The 18,829-nt window shown below is 46.9% G+C and overlaps 1 protein-coding gene across 1 annotated transcript in view; it reads right to left on the bottom strand.

Moving 5' to 3' along the window:
• CMC1 (C-X9-C motif containing 1) overlaps nucleotides 1–14,085 on the bottom strand; it is a 65,525-nt gene extending 51,440 nt beyond the window's left edge. The window contains exon 1 of the mRNA XM_075828610.1: nucleotides 13,939–14,085. Within this exon, the coding sequence (XP_075684725.1) occupies nucleotides 13,939–13,957 (19 nt within the window). The 5' untranslated portion in view covers nucleotides 13,958–14,085. The remainder of the gene's footprint in view (nucleotides 1–13,938) is intronic.
• Nucleotides 14,086–18,829: the final 4,744 nt, after the last annotated feature.

Here is an 18,829-nt window from a genome sequence, read left to right on the forward strand (position 1 = left end):
TGCCTCCCATTGATTTCAATGGGAGACGGGGCGGTTTTCTCCCGCGAGCGGTAAAACCATCTCGCGGGAGAAAGAAGGGACATGCCCTATCTTCGCGCGATTACGCCTCTGACCTCCCATTGACATCAATAGGAGGCAGAGAAAGCGTATTTTGCGGCTCAATGGCCGCGGGCGAAAAACGCTGCGAAAAATGGCGTGCAGGCAGAGGAAAATCTGCCTCAAACTTCCAAACAGAATTTTGAGGCAGATTTTCCGCCTGCAAAAAACTCTGTGTGAACCCAGCCTAAGGCTATGTTCACACGGGGTCTTTTGCCGAGTTTTTTGACGCGGAAACCGCGTCGCAAAACTCGGCAGAAACGGCCCGAGAACGCCTCCCATTGATTTCAATGGGAGGCGTCGGCGTCTTTTTCCCGCGAGCAGTAAAACTGCCTCGCGGGAAAAAGAAGCGACATGCCCTATCTTCGGGCGCTTCCGCCTCCGACCTCCCATTGACTTCAATGGGAGGCAGGAGAAAGCGTGTTTTATGCCCGCGGCGCTCAATGGCCGCGGGCGAAAAACGGCGCGATAATTGCTGTTCACACGGAGTATTTTGGGGGAGGAATATCTGCCTCAAAATTCCGTTTGGAACTTTGAGGCAGATATTCCTCCCCCAAAATACTCCGTGTGAACATAGCCTTAGGCTATGTTCACACGGAGTATTTTGCAGGAGGAATATCTGCCTCAAAATTCCGTTTGGAAGTTTGAGGCAGATTTTCCTCTCCCTGCACGCCGATTTTCTCACCGTTTTAAGCCCGTGGCCATTGAGCGCCGCGGGCATAAAACACCGCGAAATACGCTCTCTCTGCCTCCCATTGAAGTCAATGGGAGGTCAGAGGCGTAAACGCCCGAAGATCGGGCATGTCGCTTCTTTTTCCCGCGAGGCAGTTTTACTGCTCGTGGGAAAAAGACGCCGACGCCTCCCATTGAAATCAATGGGAGGCATTTTGGGGCCGTTTTTGCCGAGTTTTGCGACGCGGTTTCCGCGTCGAAAAACTCGGCAACATACTCAGTGTGAACATAGCCTTACAGCACTCGGTGACCAAATTTTTACACAATTTATATTACAAACTTTGCAAGACACAATTATTGTTTACATTTCTTTGTCCGAATCAAATACGCTGAAAAGACAAAATAACAAATACTCTCAATTAAAATTGTGTGTTTACTCAAAAAACGCTCACTCAAAATACTAATGGAAGAGGCGTAAACAGATCTTAGGGTGCCCATACACATTGGATGACAGTTAGCTGACCCAGCAGATTTCAACAGGACTAGATGACTAATGTGTATGGGGGTGTCCCGACCCTCTCCTGACAGCAGAGGTCGGGGAAAAGAAGGATCTCAACATGTCAATCCTTTGTTCTCTAGGGAGATAAGCTGCTCCTGGAGGTGTCTGGCAGCGGCATATTCTGCTCTCTCCTTTTGAAAACACATCCATGCACAGCTTGTATTACAAGGGTGTTGGGAGAAATAGCGGTTAGCCAAACGAGCGTTTGTCAGATTGCTATTGTAAGTGTATGGGCAGCTTTAGCTAGGTCTAGTAGACACGCCAACGCATAGCGTGTAACCAGAATGTATTAGCCAGGCTTCACATGCTAATGCCCCCCCCCCCCCCCATCAACAGTAGTCACAGCAGAGCTTCCCTCAACGGTAGTGACAAAAGTTCTCCGTTTCTTTCCAGTATTTACAGAAGGTACTCCTTTCTCACTTCCCCCATTGATCACACCAAAGTTTTTCCCCCACTAGTCAAAATAGGGCCTACCCTTTTCTTCAACTTTCGTCTAGTGGGGCTGCGGTTGTGTAATACAGCCATTGTCCGGCTTCTGACAAGTGTGTGCGCACGGTCAGCATGTGGCGATAGAATATGGCGGGCGCACTGCAAAACACCCCCATGCTGTCTTCAGTGCCTGCACCGCCGCATCACCTTATGCTGACTGCGTGCGCACACTTATTGTTAGGAGCGGGGCAATGGCTGTATTACAGAAACTTCTCATCTCCGCCACTATTCCCTTCAATGCTGCGATCAAAGCTGACCGCAGCATTCAAGGGGTACATGAGAACGGGGGATGCCCTTTGGATCGCGTCACAGGGAATCCCTGTGACACATACCATATATGGAGCAGACAGCCCAGGCTCCATTAAAGGACCCCAGGGCTGCCTGACCATATTTCCTGTTGTTAGGGCATACTTGGGTATGTCCTAACAAGTGCCTGTGTACTATCAGTACACAGGATGATGTAATGGCATAAAGATGTATGCCAGTACATTAAAATTTTAAAATAGAAAAAGTAAAAAAAAAATAATAAAAGTAATGTTAAATAAAAAAAGCACACATTTTTTACAATAAACATTAAAATAAAAGTCTCAATACAAAAAAAATAAACACATTCGTCATCGTCGCGACCGTAATAACAAATTTAGAGTGTCATTTATGATGTTTATGCGGTTATAAAATAAAGACTGCTTTCTTTCACTTATTAACCCCTTCAGGACTGAGCCTGTTTTGGCCTTCAGGACGAAGCCTATTTTTCAAATCTGACATGTGTCACTTTATGCAGTAATAACTTTGGAACGCTTTTTACCTATCCAAGCGATTCTGAGAATGTTTTCTCGTGACATATTGTGCTTTATGTTAGTGAAAAAATTTGGTCGATAAATTCAATATTTATTTGTAAAAAACACCAATATTTGGAGAACATTTGCAAAAATTAGCATTTTTCTAGATTTAAATGTATCTGCTTGTAAAACAGATAGTAAGTAATACCACACAAAATAGTTACCGTATATGTCGGCGTATAAGACGACTGGGCGTATAAGACGACCCCCAACTTTTACCCTTAAAATATAGAATTTAAGATATACTCACCATTTCGTGCAGGAGCGCTTCACTATGGCCATCGGCGGCAGGACCCAGGACTCTCTGTCTCTTTGAACTCGCGCATGCGCAGATAGGCTGCTTCAGCGCGCGAGATCTGAGAGGCAGGGAATGAGAGGAAAGGGCGGGCCAGAGCATCTTACAGAGATGTTCCCTGGCGGCTAATACCGGCTTCCCTCAGATCCGTGGCGGATTCCGTGCATCCCGGGAGCCTGTGTACCGGACTGCAGGCTCACAAGGTAACACACAACCTGTGTGTAGACAATATGTAGACTAGGGATGTCACGATACCAGAATTTGGACTTCGATACCGATACTTCGTTTAGTATTGCGATTTCGATACCAATTTCGATACTTTTGCCAACAGTAATAAAAAAAAAATTCTTCCGTTTTCTGATGTGAGGCGCGACGTGTGATGAATTTTGAACGCGCCTCACATTAATAGTAATTAATCCCATCATGTTTCTCAGTCATATTGGGTTAATGTGCGAGGTACATGATGGGGTTAATTACTATTAATGTGAGGGACATGGAGGTTAAATTCATCGCACCTCATGCCTCACATTAATAAGTGAATGAAAGCCGTGTTTATTTCATTTTTTTATTTTAATGTTTATTGTAAAAAAGGTGAAGGTGTATTTTTTTAAAAATTTAACAACTTTGTTTTTACTTTATTTTTAAACTTTAATGTACTGACATATATCAGATATGTGCCAGTACATTAACCTGTGGACGGATAATACACAGGCAGTTGTTAGGACATACTTGGGTATGTCCTAACAACATGAAATATGGTAAGACAGCCCTGGGGTCCGTCAATAGACCCTGGGCTGTCTGCCCATATATGGTATGGCCCTCGATCGCGTCACAGGAATTCCCTGTGACGCGATCCAGGGGCATCCCCCCTTCTCACTTTCCCCTGAATGCTGCAGTCAGCTGTGATCGCAGCATTCAGGGGAATAACGGCGGAGATGAGAGGTTTCTCTGATCTCCGCCGTTATAGCGCGGGGCTGCGGCTGTGTAATACAGCCATTGCCCCGCTCCTGACAGGAAGTGCGCGCGCGGTCAGCATGAGGTAATGCGGCCGGCGCTGCACTAATGAGCGGCAGTTCAGGCACTGAAGACAGAACATGGGGGTGTTTTGTAGCGCGCCCGCCATGTTCTGTCTCCAGTGCCGCCGCTCATTAGTGCAGCGCTGGCCGCATTGCATCATCCTGACCCCGCGAACTTATCATGACTCAGGAGCGGGGCTGTGGCTGAATTACACAGCCGCAGCCGCGCTCCCATACATTCATGTGTCACTATACTGAGCTGTGCGGCTGCAACGTGCATCCCTAATGTAGACAATATCCGGCATATAAGACGACCCCACACTTTTGACATTTTTTTAAGGGTGTAAAAAGTCGTCTTGTACGCCGATATATACGGTACTAGTTAACATCCCCCATATGTCTACTTTATGTTTGCCTCGTTTTTTGAACATTCTTTTATTTTTCTAGGACGTTAAAAGGCTTAGAACTTTAGCAGCAATTTCTGATATTTTCAAGAAAATTTCAAAAGGCTATTTTTTCAGGGACCATTTCAGTTCTGAAGTGGCTTTGAGGGCCTTATATATCAGAAAGTCCCAATAAATCACTCCATTTTGAAAACTGCACCCCTCAAAGTATTCAAAACAGCATTCAGAAAGTGTTTTAACCCTTTTCACAGGAATTAAAGCAAAGTAGAGGTGAAATGTACAAATTTCATTTTTGTTTGCCAAAAATAATTTGTAATACATTTTTTTCTGTACCACAGAAGGTTTTACCCGAGAAATGCAACTCAATATTTATTGCCCAGATTCTGTAGTTTTTAGAAATATTCCACATGTGGTCCTAGTGTGCTAATGAACTGAAACGCCAGCCTCAGAAGCAAAGGAGCACCTAGAGGATTTTGGGGCCTCCTTTTTTTAGACTATAATTTAGGCACCATGTCAGGTTTGAAGAGGTCTAGTGGTGCCAAACCAGTAAAGACCCCCCAAAAGTGACCCCATTTTGGAAACTACACCCCTCAAGGAATTTATCTAGGGGTATAGTTAGCATTTTGAACCCACAGTTTTTTTGCTAAATTTATTTGAATTAGTATGTGAAGATGAAAATCTACTTTTTTTCTGTTTTTTTTTTTACAAGGAATAAAGGAGAAAAAACATCCCAACATTTGTAAAGCAATTTCTCCCGATTACAGCAATACCCCATATGTGGTAATAAACTGCTGTTTGGACCCACACCAGGGCTCAGAAGAAAAGGAGCGCCATTTGGAGTTTGGATTTCTGATTTTGCTGGAATAGTTTTCAGTGCCGTGTCCCGTTTGCAATGCACTGAAGGAACCAAAACCGTGGAAACCCCCCAAAGTGAACCCCATTTTGGAAACTACACCCCTCAAGGAATTTTTCTAGGGGTATAGTTAGCATTTTTACTCATTGGAATTAGTATGTGAAGATGAAAGTCTACTTTTTTTCTGAAAAAAACGTAAACATTTTTAATTTTTACAAGGAATAAAGGAGAAAAAGCACCCCAACATTTGTAAAACAATTTCTCCCGATTACGTAAATACATCATATGTGGTAATAAACTGCTGTTTGGACCCACAGCGGGGCTTAGAAGGGAAGGAGCGCTATTTGGCTTTTGGAGCTCAAATGGTTTACGGGTGCCATTTAGAATTTGAGAAGCCCCTGAGAGACCAAAAAAGTAGAAACCACACAAAAGTGACCCTATTTGGGAAACTACACTACTTATGGAATCGATCTATGTAACTTATAACTTTTACACTTTTTTTAAAACATTTTTATCTTTTTTTTACTTGTCCCACTAGGGGACATTTAAACTTTCAGCTCTGATCGTTGCTAGAACACATTACACTACCTACGTAGTGTAATGTGTTCTGTCATTGTGACGTGACAGTCAGTCACACCATCTTGATGATCAGGTACGAGGTGGGGGGGTGATCGGGGGTCTAATAAGGGGTGCTGGCCCTTATTTTGACCATTTCTCTCTTCTCTCACAGAATATATTCTGTGAGAGAAGAGAACTAACCGCCGCTGTTTTTACAGCGATCGCCGTTATTTGGTAAATAACAGCGTTAACGTGACCGGGCACCGGACAAAACGGACTGTGCTCCGAGGCCTCAGCTACCTCCGTAGCGCAGTACACGGAGTTTAAGCTCCTCCCGGGGGGCGCTAGCTTAAGCCAAAGCGCCGCCGTGAAAAGGCGGTGCTCTGGCATAAGTACCCTTAATGGCCGCCGTGAAAATGCATAGAGGCGGTCAGTAAGGGGTTAATGTGAGGCATGCAGTATTATGAATTTTGCACTTTCATGTGCCTCACATTAACAGTAATTAACCCAATGTTGTCCATTATGACTGAGGAACATGATGGGGTTAATTACTATTAATGTGAGGCACATAGAGGTACAAAATTCATCACATCACGCGCCTCACATCAGAAAATGGAAGAACTTTTTTTATTATTGTTGGCAAAGTTTTGTTTTGGCATAGCAATACTACATGAAGTATCAGTATCGAAGTCCAAATTCTGGTATCGTGACAACCCTAGCAGTGACAGCAGTTTCTACTCTCTTCAAGCACTTACAGAATAGCCCGTCTTTCCCAGAATATAAAACACCCCCTTTCCCTTCCACACGTAACCCCAGCAGTTTAGTGATCCCGAGTTCCGGTCCGTATTATTAACCAGAAGTGTATTCACAGGTCTGCTGGCTCCTTTGGAACTGGAAGAGCTGGATGTTAGACACACCTCTGACTGCTTAGCTGAGCTCATATAACGCAGTGGGAGTTGATGTCGTAAAAAACTATTTAGGCCCTATGCACACGACCGTGTTTTTGCGGCCGCAATTCCCCCGAAAATCCACGGGAGAATTGTGGCCCCATTCTTTTCTATGGGGCCATGCACAAGACCGTAGTTTTTGCGGTCCTTGCACGGCCCGGGAGCCCGGACCGCAGAAAGAACGGGCATGTCTTATTACGGGCCGGTTCTGCAGTCCGGGCTCATTGAAAACAATGGCGGCGGCCATGTGCATGTCCCGCGATTTGCGGGCGGCCTGCGGCTGACAGTCCGCTGACAGTCCGCAGCCGGCCGACCCGAAAATCACGGCCGTGCACACGGCTACGGTCGTGTGCATGAGGCCTTAGAACGTCTGCACAAAAATTGGTTCTTGTCATTTTCATGGAACCAGTAAGGATAGCTGAAGCCAGAAGACTTGAAAATGCAGCGCTGGACTACAAGGGTCTATTCACACGGTGCAAGACACCACGGACTTGCAGCAATTTTTTTCAAACCGCTGCAAAAAACATGATTTGACCGCGCCACGTGAATAAACCCTAAAACAAGCTGCAACTCAGGATCAGTAATGCAATTTATTTCCAAAGTTACTTATCTTTTTATGTAGACTACTTCTATAGGTATGTAAAGGTCAATATATATTTTAAAACCTATCTCCACTTGCAAAACCACTTTTCTGTAATCGGAGAACAATAAAAATATCTTACAACACACTCCTGTGCATCTTCCATTCTGTTCCTACCTTCTCCATACACAGATGCCTTCTCCACAGCTGACAATGACTTCCTGTATTTGTGGCCACACTGTCTATACATGTAATAGACAAATGACCATGGTCACCAGCAGTTATTCTGTGGACCTGTCCATCTTACAGACAAGTGGTAGCAAGGTGCCACGTCATTGGAGGCCAGGAAGGGAGAAAGGGGGTCAAATAAAAGAACAAGGCATGCATGTGGAATAAGACAACTGGTTTTGCTCTAGCAGACACCCAGGGGCAGATTTGCTAATGTAATGATGCCAGTTTCCAAATGTTATATGGATCAAGATCTACCATCATGTTACCCATTAAAGTCAATGGGTTCCATCAGCTGCCAGCAACGTCCAGCGTGCAACGGAACCGGTGCTTCCGGTATTTCCGATGTTCTGCTCCTCTGACAGAGCAGACCGTTGGAAAGCCGAACGCTAGCGTGAACCCAGTGCGCCTGATGTAACGTTTTTATCAAAGAAAAACCTGGGATTGTTCCAACAGCATCCAACATATTACAAAGCAATCACTATATTGGTGGATTCGGCACATGATACTTTAGGTGCGCCATTATTAGTAAATCTGCCCCTCAGTGTCGAAGTGGAGTTAGGCTTTAATTTTTTCATCTGAATTGCGTGAAGTAAAAGTAACCATGTTTGCTTAATAAATGAACATATAATGAGGTCTGTATGTCACATTACCATCCATGTTCACAAAGACAGGCTATTTTAACAGGCTCTTACCGGATCACAACCTAGCCACTAGGTCCATGGTGACTCTCACAGCTCTCAAATTCAGATCTCAAAAATGTCCTCAAAATGTCATAAACGGAGAAATGTTACAGTAAAAGATACAGCAGATAATAATGGCTTAATTAACACATAAGTTCCACAGGCAAATCTAAGTCTATCCTGGCTTAGTTACAAGGTGACCCAGATCCATTAATTTGCATAGCGTGTGGAGTCAGCACAACCCTTCTCCTGTAGTATGAATGCACCCCTCTACGCAACATATTTATTGCTTACACACTTGAAAACTTGTGCTAGTGAAAATTAAGGTTTTTCCAGCAAAATGTGTTGATTGGAAAAAAATTTAACATGCTGATTATATGTAACCTTAAAGTGTACCTAACTTTTCAGAATAAGCGGTCATATGTGTGTACATGAGGAATAGCAGTATTTTTGGCCATTATATGACTTGTATTCCGCATTATTTAGCATTTTCCCCCTATGCAGGTTCTTTCGCTAATTCTCCGTTTTCTCTGAGCTAGTGGGTGGAGCCTAACTGCCATCATGTGTTCTATACACTGCACACAGTGAGGAGAATCCTGATCTCTTATCTCCAGCTCATATACTAGTCCTTCTCAATGAATTAGAATATCATCAAAAAAGTTTATGTCAGGAATTCAATTAAAAAAATTATATATATATCATATTATATAGATTCACTACACACAGAGTGATCTATTCCCAGAATTTTTTTTTCTTTTAATGTTGATGATTATGGCTAACAGTTAATGAAAACCCAAAATTTAGTGTCTCAGAAAATTAGAGTATATAAGCCCAATTTCAAAAAAAAATTTGAATACCGAAATGTTGGCCTACTGAAAAGTATGTCCAGTATATGCACTCAATACTTGGTCGGGGCTCCTTTTGCATGAATTACTGCATCAATGTGGCGTGGCATGGAGGCGATCAGCCTGTGGCACTGCTGAGGTCTTATCAATGCGGCGTGGCATGGAGGCGATCAGCCTGTGGCACTGCTGAGGTGTTATGGAAACCCAGGTTGCTTTGATAGCGGCCTTCAGCTCGTCTGCATTGTTGGGTCTGGTGTCTCTCATCTTCCTCTTGACAATACCCCATAGATTCTCTATGGGGTTTAGTTCAGGCGAGTTTGCTGGCCAATCAAGCACAGGGATACTGTGGTTATTAAACCAAATATTGGTACTTTTGGCAGTGTGGGCAGGTGCCTGATCCTGCTCGAAAATGAAATCAGCAACTACATAAAGCTGGTCAGCAGAGGGAAGCATGAAGTGCTCGAAAATTTCCTGGTAGACGGCTGCGCTGACTCTGGACTTGATATATCACAGAGAATGCTGGTCCTGAGCAGCGGGTACTTGGCGCATTAGGACGAGCATTCTTGTCCTGTGTAACAGCCGTCTGTGCGCACGATCGTTAACCCTTTGAAAGTTGATCGTGGCGTTCAAGGAGAGGGGACTGCACTTTGATCGCATCACAGAAAATAACTGTAAAATAGGTATCCACAGCACTCACTTGATCAAACTGTATCCATTCAATTTCAGCAGGATGCAAATTCCTAGTCAAGGGATCCCTTCCTGGACACTCAATAGGTACCAAAAACTTGAGGACAGCATCCGTATGGCAAAATAGTAAAATGTGTTTATTAACACATTCCAATAATGAAGTGCTACGTTTAGACTCCGCAGGAGTCTTTGTCAAGCACAGATCTCGAGATCACGCTGTAAATGACAGCTTACAGCGAGATCACGCTTGCTGTGCTGTAAGTCCCACACAAACGTTACCGAAGTGTCAGGATTGTGAATAGACATCGCGTCCTGGCTGGAAGCGATGTCTATTTACTGTCAAGACACTTCAGTAACGTTAATGTGTGAGTATGTGACTGCACATCATGATCTAGCAAGATCACTACGTGCAGAGTAAATGAATAGAGAGAAGTGTATGATGCTGATTGGTCAGCGTCATACACTTCTCTCCACAACGCCCACTTGGCCAAAAGTAAAAAAACGCCCAGTTGGGCATTAAGAAAGTCATTAGCATAAAGCTAAAATAGGTCATAACTTGGTGAAAATGTATCGTTTTTCTAAATAAAAAACACTGCTGTTACCTACATTTCAGCGCCGATCACATTATGCAGGAGATAGGGCATTTATAATGTGGTGACAGAGCCTCTTTAATGTGAATGGGATGTGTGTAATGCTTAATAGCTCTTGTGGTGGCTCTGCAGAGACATTGAACATTTCCTACCAAAGTTACTCTAAAGATTACAGCTGATTGCTGGGGGTCCCAGTGGGAGGACACTTTGTGATCAGCTTATTGACAAGAAACCCTCCTTACAAGTAGGGATTGTCTGAAGCACACCCCGTGTATAGGGGATTTATCACATTTTTTTATGCAGCTCTGTCTGAGGGTAGTATAAAGAAGTGACAGGCACGCAGATTTTAATGTGCGATCACTTATTTAGTATATTTAGCAGTTTTGGAGATTTTATATGCAACAATTATTTCAAGTATATCCATACATGCACTTTCCCACCATCCTCCAGCCAGTGATTGACACTTTTCTTTCTGTGCACAATAAAAGGGAGAAAAGGTTCATTCAGCGACTGGAGGGCGGAGGAGGGGGGGACGGATACATATTAATGATATTGAACTCATCACCTCCGAAGCTGACCGCGTGCCCGAAGTATAAAATCGAAATGCTCCTAACGGTACTGAACATTACTAAATCAGTGGTAGAATGCTAAAATAAACTTCTATGGGCAGCGTTTCTGTATCTCTTCCTGCTCCCCTCCCCTCTCCATAGACCTGTATCGGCAGCGTGTCTGACTAACTCTGCTCCTGCTCCCCCTTTACCTCTCCATAGATTTTTATGAGCAATGTGTCCGTAACTCTTTCTCTCCCTACTCCTGCTTTCTTCTCTTCTCCTCTCCATAGACTTCTGCAGGCAGTGAAGAGACCCACACACACACACACACACACACACACACACACACACACACACACACACACACACACACACACACACGCACACGCACACGCACACGCACACGCGCACGCACGCACTACAGTTTCTCTTCTCTGCTTTGTAACTAGAGATGGATTTTGCTTGACAACAGGGGGCGGACAGCAGATTACAGAAAATTTGGAAGGATAAAACAAAATTTTAACAGTAAGTAAATTACAAAGTTGATCAGGTATACTATTAGATAGCATAAGTTGTTTGTGTCCATTTAAGTCAAAAGAAGTACCCAAGACTCCAGACCATGCCTGACGCATACCAGGGCATAAAGAATAAACATAGATGGCCTCCATAGGTATTGCCCATTTTACAACTCCAGACTAGGAGAACTAACTGGGCATTTGCTTGTTTCATCAGAATCCGCAAAATATTCTATTCCTTTTTAGTTAGACATTTAGGACAAGGGATATGAAACCAATGAACCCTTTACCGAAGGGCTAGCGCCATATTAGTGCACTCCTTTTCTCCAAAATTTGGGGACAGACACTAATGTCATCCCATACAACTCCATCACTAAGTCGCCTTAGCCAGTAAATACCAGCCCAACCCTCCTTCCAAGAGCCCTCGCACCCACTTTTGTTATGGTTATTTTTAGACAGTTGAAAGCTTCTCCCCTGGTCTCACAGTAGAAAAATGGTGCTCAACACTAAGTAAGAAGAAGGGGCCAGAGGCCGAAGGCCACCCCAAGAGGTTGGAGGGCCTGCTGAGAGGCCAGAGGAGCTTAGCCAAGCTTAGAACCTGTTCACATCTGCGTTGGGCCATTCCGTTGTTCTGCTATACTAGAGGAGCAGAACAAGGGAATACTGGACGCAACGCAGTACAGACTTTAATGGGTTCCGTCGGGGTGTCGGTGGTTTTACCAGAAACAATAGCGCAGCATGCTGCGCTATTGTTTCCGGTAATTTCTGCCGGATCTGCAACAGGGGCCCCTAACAGAGCCTCCAACGTAGATGTGAACAGGCCCTTAGAAGCAGGCGGCCACTCAAGGGAAGACAGCAAGGAGGGATACCCAGAGTAGTACACTGCTCCTAGTGTAGGCTTACGTCGTCGTGTATTTATTTTTTTACGTGATACGGACGTTTTCAGAATGATAAAGTTCTTTGGGTGTATTCACATGGGAATTTTTATAAGGGCCCGTGAATCCTGGCCATCGGAAAATAGAACATGTTCTATTTTCAGCAGTTTTTATAACCTAGCAGCCCCCATAGAGACCAATCGATCAACTTTTAACGGCCGGGCGGTTTACCAGAAAGCCATCCTGATGATCTTGGAGAAGCCCCTGATGTCACTATACATATATAAACAGCAATGTCAGGGATTTTCAACTATGGAGTCCCTGGCCAGAGCATCGCAAGCTCTCTGGCCAGGGACTCCTGTCTAGGGACAGTCCTTGACGTGACTATCCATACACGGACGGTGAAGTTAGGGGCTTTAAGATTCCGGAATCCGCGACCAAAGCGTAGGCAGCGCCCTGGGCAGTATCCAGCTCTGGAAGGAGCGCCTGATGTCACTGTCCATATATGGACAGTAAAGTCCAGGGCTTTCCCAACGCAGGGAAGGGAGGGTGGCACTAAATGGGCACTGTGGCACGATTTACATGGGCACTACTGTGTGGCACATTGTGGGCACAGTGGCACTACATGGGCACCATCTACAGTGGACACTGTGGCACTATGTGGGCACCATCTACAGCAGGAACTGTGACACTAACTACAGAGGGCACTGTGGCACTACATGGGCACTGTGGCAGTATCTACATGGGCACCATCTATAGTGAGAACTGTGGTGTTTTTATGGGATTGGGACCAAAAATCCCTGACAAATGAAATTCAGTTTTTTTCAACAGCTGTGAAAAACAGATGACAAAGGCGGTAAAAACGATGAGGATGACATTTTAGAGACACACTAATGAAAATGAGCATGAAAAACGGACAGTTGATCCGTTTTTAAAGGCCGTTTACTTCAGTCGTGTGTTTATAGCCTTAAAGCTACATTCACACGAGCATGTCCGATTTGCGTGCGCCAAAAAAACGGAACGTATTTCCTACATTTCATCTCCATGTGCTTTGTGTGTGCCATCCGTTTTTCACATCCGTGCAAGCGCGCTATTTTTTTTCTTATTTTTCTGCATTTCTTTAGTAACTGACGCGTGAAACACAGACAGCAGACAGATGCCGTCCGTGTTTTTCATGCACTCAAACTTTAATGGGCGACGTCAGCAAAAACGCACCAATATAGGACATATAGTAAGTTTCACACGTCTGAATATCCCCATTGAATCGCATGGGCCCGTGTGCTGTCGGTTATTTCAACGGCCAGAACACGGACGAGGAACGCGCTCATCTGAATAAGCCCTTAACTTTTTCCTCCCTTCTGTTATTTACTCCCCATCCTCCATGTTTTGCATTCTCTTATTTTTTCCTGCTCTGGCCTGTGGTCTTACCTCTGTATACTACACTTGTATTATTAGTTTCCTCAGTCATAGAGAATGAACATTAAGACGTGGTAACGATATGATTGTCCTTATGAATATTTATGGTAAAACTTGTGTAATGTAGAACAGCCGTCAATCTGTGTAACTAATAATGTGGCACACATGAAGGAAGACTGGGCTGTACATCATTTACGTGTGCCACTTGTCAGTGAGAAGCATGCAGTGGGCAGGGCTTACCCGCTGTGCCAGGGTCCATGGCGTAGAAGACAGACCAGCGCCTAGCTAGAGCTTATGACTGCCCAGGGTATGAAGTAGCCGGCATGTCACCTTGGTAGATGCTAAAGGACCTTTGATGATGTCATGGGCATGTGATCAGTCACGTGTGTGTGGGAGGAGTCAGACTCAAGGCAGTGCTTCCGGAGGAGTTTTCATGTAGTTCTATCTTGATTATAGAAAAATGTCCTCATGAGTTGGTAATAGAGATGAGAAATACACATATGTGCTGCCTGCACCTCATAAGCACTGCATTGTATGCTTTACACACACAAACATAAAGCTCTGCACTGTATATTTTGCACACACACAGCTCTGCACTATATGCTTCACACGCACACACACCACTCTGCACTATATGCCACACACACCGCTCTGCACTATATGCTTCACACACACAGCTCTGCAGTATATGCTTATACACACACACACACACACACACACACACACACACACACACACACAGAGCTCTGCACTATATGCTTCATACACACACACAGCTCTGTACTATATGCTTCACACACACACACACACACACCGCTCTGTACTATATGCTTCACACACACACACACACACACACACACACACACACACACACACCGCTCTGTACTATATGCTTCACACACACACACACACACCGCTCTGTACTATATGCTTCACACACACACTGCTCTGCACTATATGCTTCACACACACACAGCTCTGCACTATATGCTTCACACACACACAGCTCTGCACTATATGCTTCACACACACAGCTCTGCACTATATGCTTCATACAAACACACACCGCTCTGTACTATATGCTTCACACACACACACACACACACACACACACACACACACACACCCCGCTCTGCACCATATGCTTCACACACACAGATCTCTGCACTATATGCTTCAAACACACACAGCTCTGCACTATATGCTTCATACACACACACACACACACACACACACACACACACACACACACATACACACACCGCTCTGTACTATATGCTTCACACACAGAGAGCTCTGCACTAAATGCTTCACACACACAGAGCTCTGCACTATATGCTTCACACACACACACACACACACACACACACACACACAGAGCCAGTGGCGTAACTACCGCCGTAGCAGCAGTAGCGGCTGCTACGGGCCCCGCGGCATGAGGGGGCCCGTGTCGCCCGCCGGCACGGGCCCCCACCATGGCCGGAGGCTCCGCTAGCAGCCGCTATGGCTGCTACAGCGGGACGCCACTGAACAGTACGGCAGAGCAGGGAGGTATTTCCCCGCTCTGCCATTAAGCAAAAGACATGTATCCCCTATCCACAGGACAGGGGATACATGTGTGATCGCTGGCAGCGATAGGTAGAACGGGGGACTGAAAGTCCCCTGAAGTTCTCCATCACAAACCTCGGACATCCGGGGTCTGTGTCGGCAGCTCCGTAGAAATGAATGGAGCGCCGGTCCCGCTTGTGCGCATGCGTGACCAGCGCTCCATTCATTTCTACAGAGCTGCGCAGACGCCGGAAGTCAGAGGTTAGTCATGGAGAACTTCAGGGGGACTTTCGGTCCCCCGTTCTCCCTATCGCTGCCAGCGATCACACGTGTATCCCCTATCCTGTGGATAGGGGATACATGTCTTTTATTAGGACACACTGTAGGTCGCATTTTTTTGGGAGGGGGAACGCTGTATGGCGTTCCCTACAGGGGTGGGCTGTATGGCGTTCCCTACAGGGGGGGCTGTATAGCGTTCCCTACAGGGGGGGGACGCTGTATGGCGTTCCCTACAGGGGGGGACCCTGTATGGCGTTCCCTACAGGGGGGGACGCTGTATGGCGTTCCCTACAGGGGGGGCGCTGTATGCCGTTCCCTACAGGGGGGGGGGGACGCTGTATGGTGTTCCCTACAGGGGGGGCTGTATGGCGTTCCCTACAGGGGGGGGCTGTATGGCGTTCCCTACAGACCCCCCCCTGTAGGGAACGCCATACAGACTCCCTGTAGGTAACGCCATACAGTCCCCCCTGTAGATAACGCCAGACAGCCCCCTCTGTAGGTAACGCCATACAGCCCCCCCCCCGTAGATAACGCCATACAGTCCCCCCTCTAGATAACGCCACACAGCCCCCTCTGTAGATAGCGCCATACAGTTCCCCCTGTAGATAGCGCCATACAGCCCCCCTGTAGATAGCGCCATACAGCCCCCCTGTAGATAGCGCCATACAGCCCCCCTGTAGATAGCGCCATACAGCCCCCCCTGTAGATAGCGCCATACAGCCCCCCTGTAGATAGCGCCATACAGCCCCCCTGTAGATAGCGCCATACAGCCCCCCTGTAGATAGCGCCATACAGCCCCCCTGTAGATAGTGCCATACAGTCCCCCCCTGTAGGGAACGCCATACAGTCCCCCCCTGTAGGGAACGCCATACAGTCCCCCCCTGTAGGGAACGCCATATACCCCCCCTGTAGGGAACGCCATACAGTCCCCCCGTAGATAACGCCATACAGCCCCCTCTGTAGATATCTACAAAGGGCTGTATGGCGTTATCTACAGGGGGGCGGTATGGCGTTATCTACAGGGGGCTGTATGGCGTTATCTACGGGGGGCTGTATGGCGTTATCTACAGGGGGGCAGTATGGCGTTATCAAAAGGGGGGTTTGTAAAAAAGGCACTATCTACAAGGGTGGGGGTTGTGTGACACCCAGGGGAGGGGGGGCCCCAGTCAAAAGTTTGCTATGGGGCCCAGTCTTTCCTAATTACGCCCCTGCACAGAGCTCTGCACTATATACTTCACACACACAGCTCTGCACTATATGCTTCACACACACACACACACACACACACACACACACACACACACACACCGCTCTGTACTATATGCTTCACACACACACACACACACACACCGCTCTGTACTATATGCTTCACACACACACACCGCTCTGCACTATATGCTTCACACACACACAGATCTCTGCACTATATGCTTCACACACACACAGCTCTGCACTATATGCTTCATACACACACACAAACACCGCTCTGTACTATATGCTTCACACACACACACACACACACACACACACACCGCTCTGTACTATATTCTACGAACACACACCGCTCTGCACCATATGCTTCACACACACAGATCTCTGCACTATATGCTTCACACACACACACAGATCTGCACTATATGCTTCATACACACACACACACACACACACACACACACACACACACAGAGCTCTGCACTATATGCTTCACACACACAGATCTCTGCACTATATGCTTCACACACACAGCTCTGCACTATATTCTTCATACACACACACACACACACACACACACACACACACACACACACCCCGCTCTGTACTATATGCTTCACACACACACACACACACATACACACACACCGCTCTGCACTATATGCTTCACACACACACATCTCTGCACTATATGCTTCACACACACAGCTCTGCACTATATGCTTCATACACACACACATACGCACACACACACACACACACACACACACACACACACACACACACAGAGCTCTGCACTATATGCTTCACACACACAGAGCTCTGCACTATATGCTACACACACACGCACACACACACACCGCTCTGTACTATATGCTTCACACACACATACACACACCGCTCTGTACTATATGCTTCACACACAGAGAGCTCTGCACTATATGCTTCACACACACACAGAGCCAGTGGCGTAACTACCGCCGTAGCAGCAGTAGCGGCTGCTATGGGGCCCGCGGCATGAGGGGGCCCGTGTCGCCCGCCGGCACGGGCCCCCACCATGGCCGGAGGCTCCGCTAGCAGCCGCTATGGCTGCTACAGCGGGACGCCACTGAACAGTACGGCAGAGCAGGGAGGTATCTCCCCGCTCTGCCATTAAGCAAAAGACATGTATCCCCTATCCACAGGACAGGGGATACATGTGTGATCGCTGGCAGCGATAGGGAGAACGGGGGACTGAAAGTCCCCTGAAGTTCTCCATCACAAACCTCGGACATCCGGGGTCTGTGTCGGCAGCTCCGTAGAAATGAATGGAGCGCCGGTCCCGCTTGTGCGCATGCGTGACCAGCGCTCCATTCATTTCTACAGAGCTGCGCAGACGCCGGAAGTCAGAGGTTAGTCATGGAGAACTTCAGGGGGACTTTCGGTCCCCCGTTCTCCCTATCGCTGCCAGCGATCACACGTGTATCCCCTATCCTGTGGATAGGGGATACATGTCTTTTATTAGGACACACTGTAGGTCGCATTTTTTTGGGAGGGGGGACGCTGTATGGCGTTCCCTACAGGGGGGGACGCTGTATGGCGTTCCCTACAGGGGGGACGCTGTATGGCGTTCCCTACAGGGGGGGGGCGCTGTATGGCGTTCCCTACAGGGGGGGACACTGTATGGAGTTCCCTACAGGGGGGGCTGTATGGCGTTCCCTACAGGGGGGGCTGTATGGCGTTCCCTACAGGGGGGGCTGTATGGCGTTCCCTACAGACCCCCCCTGTAGGGAACGCCATACAGACTCCCTGTAGGTAACGCCATACAGTCCCCCCTGTAGATAACGACAGACAGCCCCCTCTGTAGGGCACGCCATAGAGCCCCCCCGTAGATAACGCCATACAGTCCCCCCTCTAGATAACGCCACACAGCCCCCTCTGTAGATAGCGCCATACAGTTCCCCCTGTAGATAGCGCCATACAGCCCCCCTGTAGATAGCGCCATACAGCCCCCCTGTAGATAGCGCCATACAGCCCCCCTGTAGATAGCGCCATACAGCCCCCCCTGTAGATAGCGCCATACAGCCCCCCCCTGTAGATAGCGCCATACAGC

The sequence above is a fragment of the Rhinoderma darwinii genome, chromosome 5, assembly GCF_050947455.1.
Source record: "Rhinoderma darwinii isolate aRhiDar2 chromosome 5, aRhiDar2.hap1, whole genome shotgun sequence".
Lineage (NCBI taxonomy): Eukaryota > Metazoa > Chordata > Amphibia > Anura > Rhinodermatidae > Rhinoderma > Rhinoderma darwinii.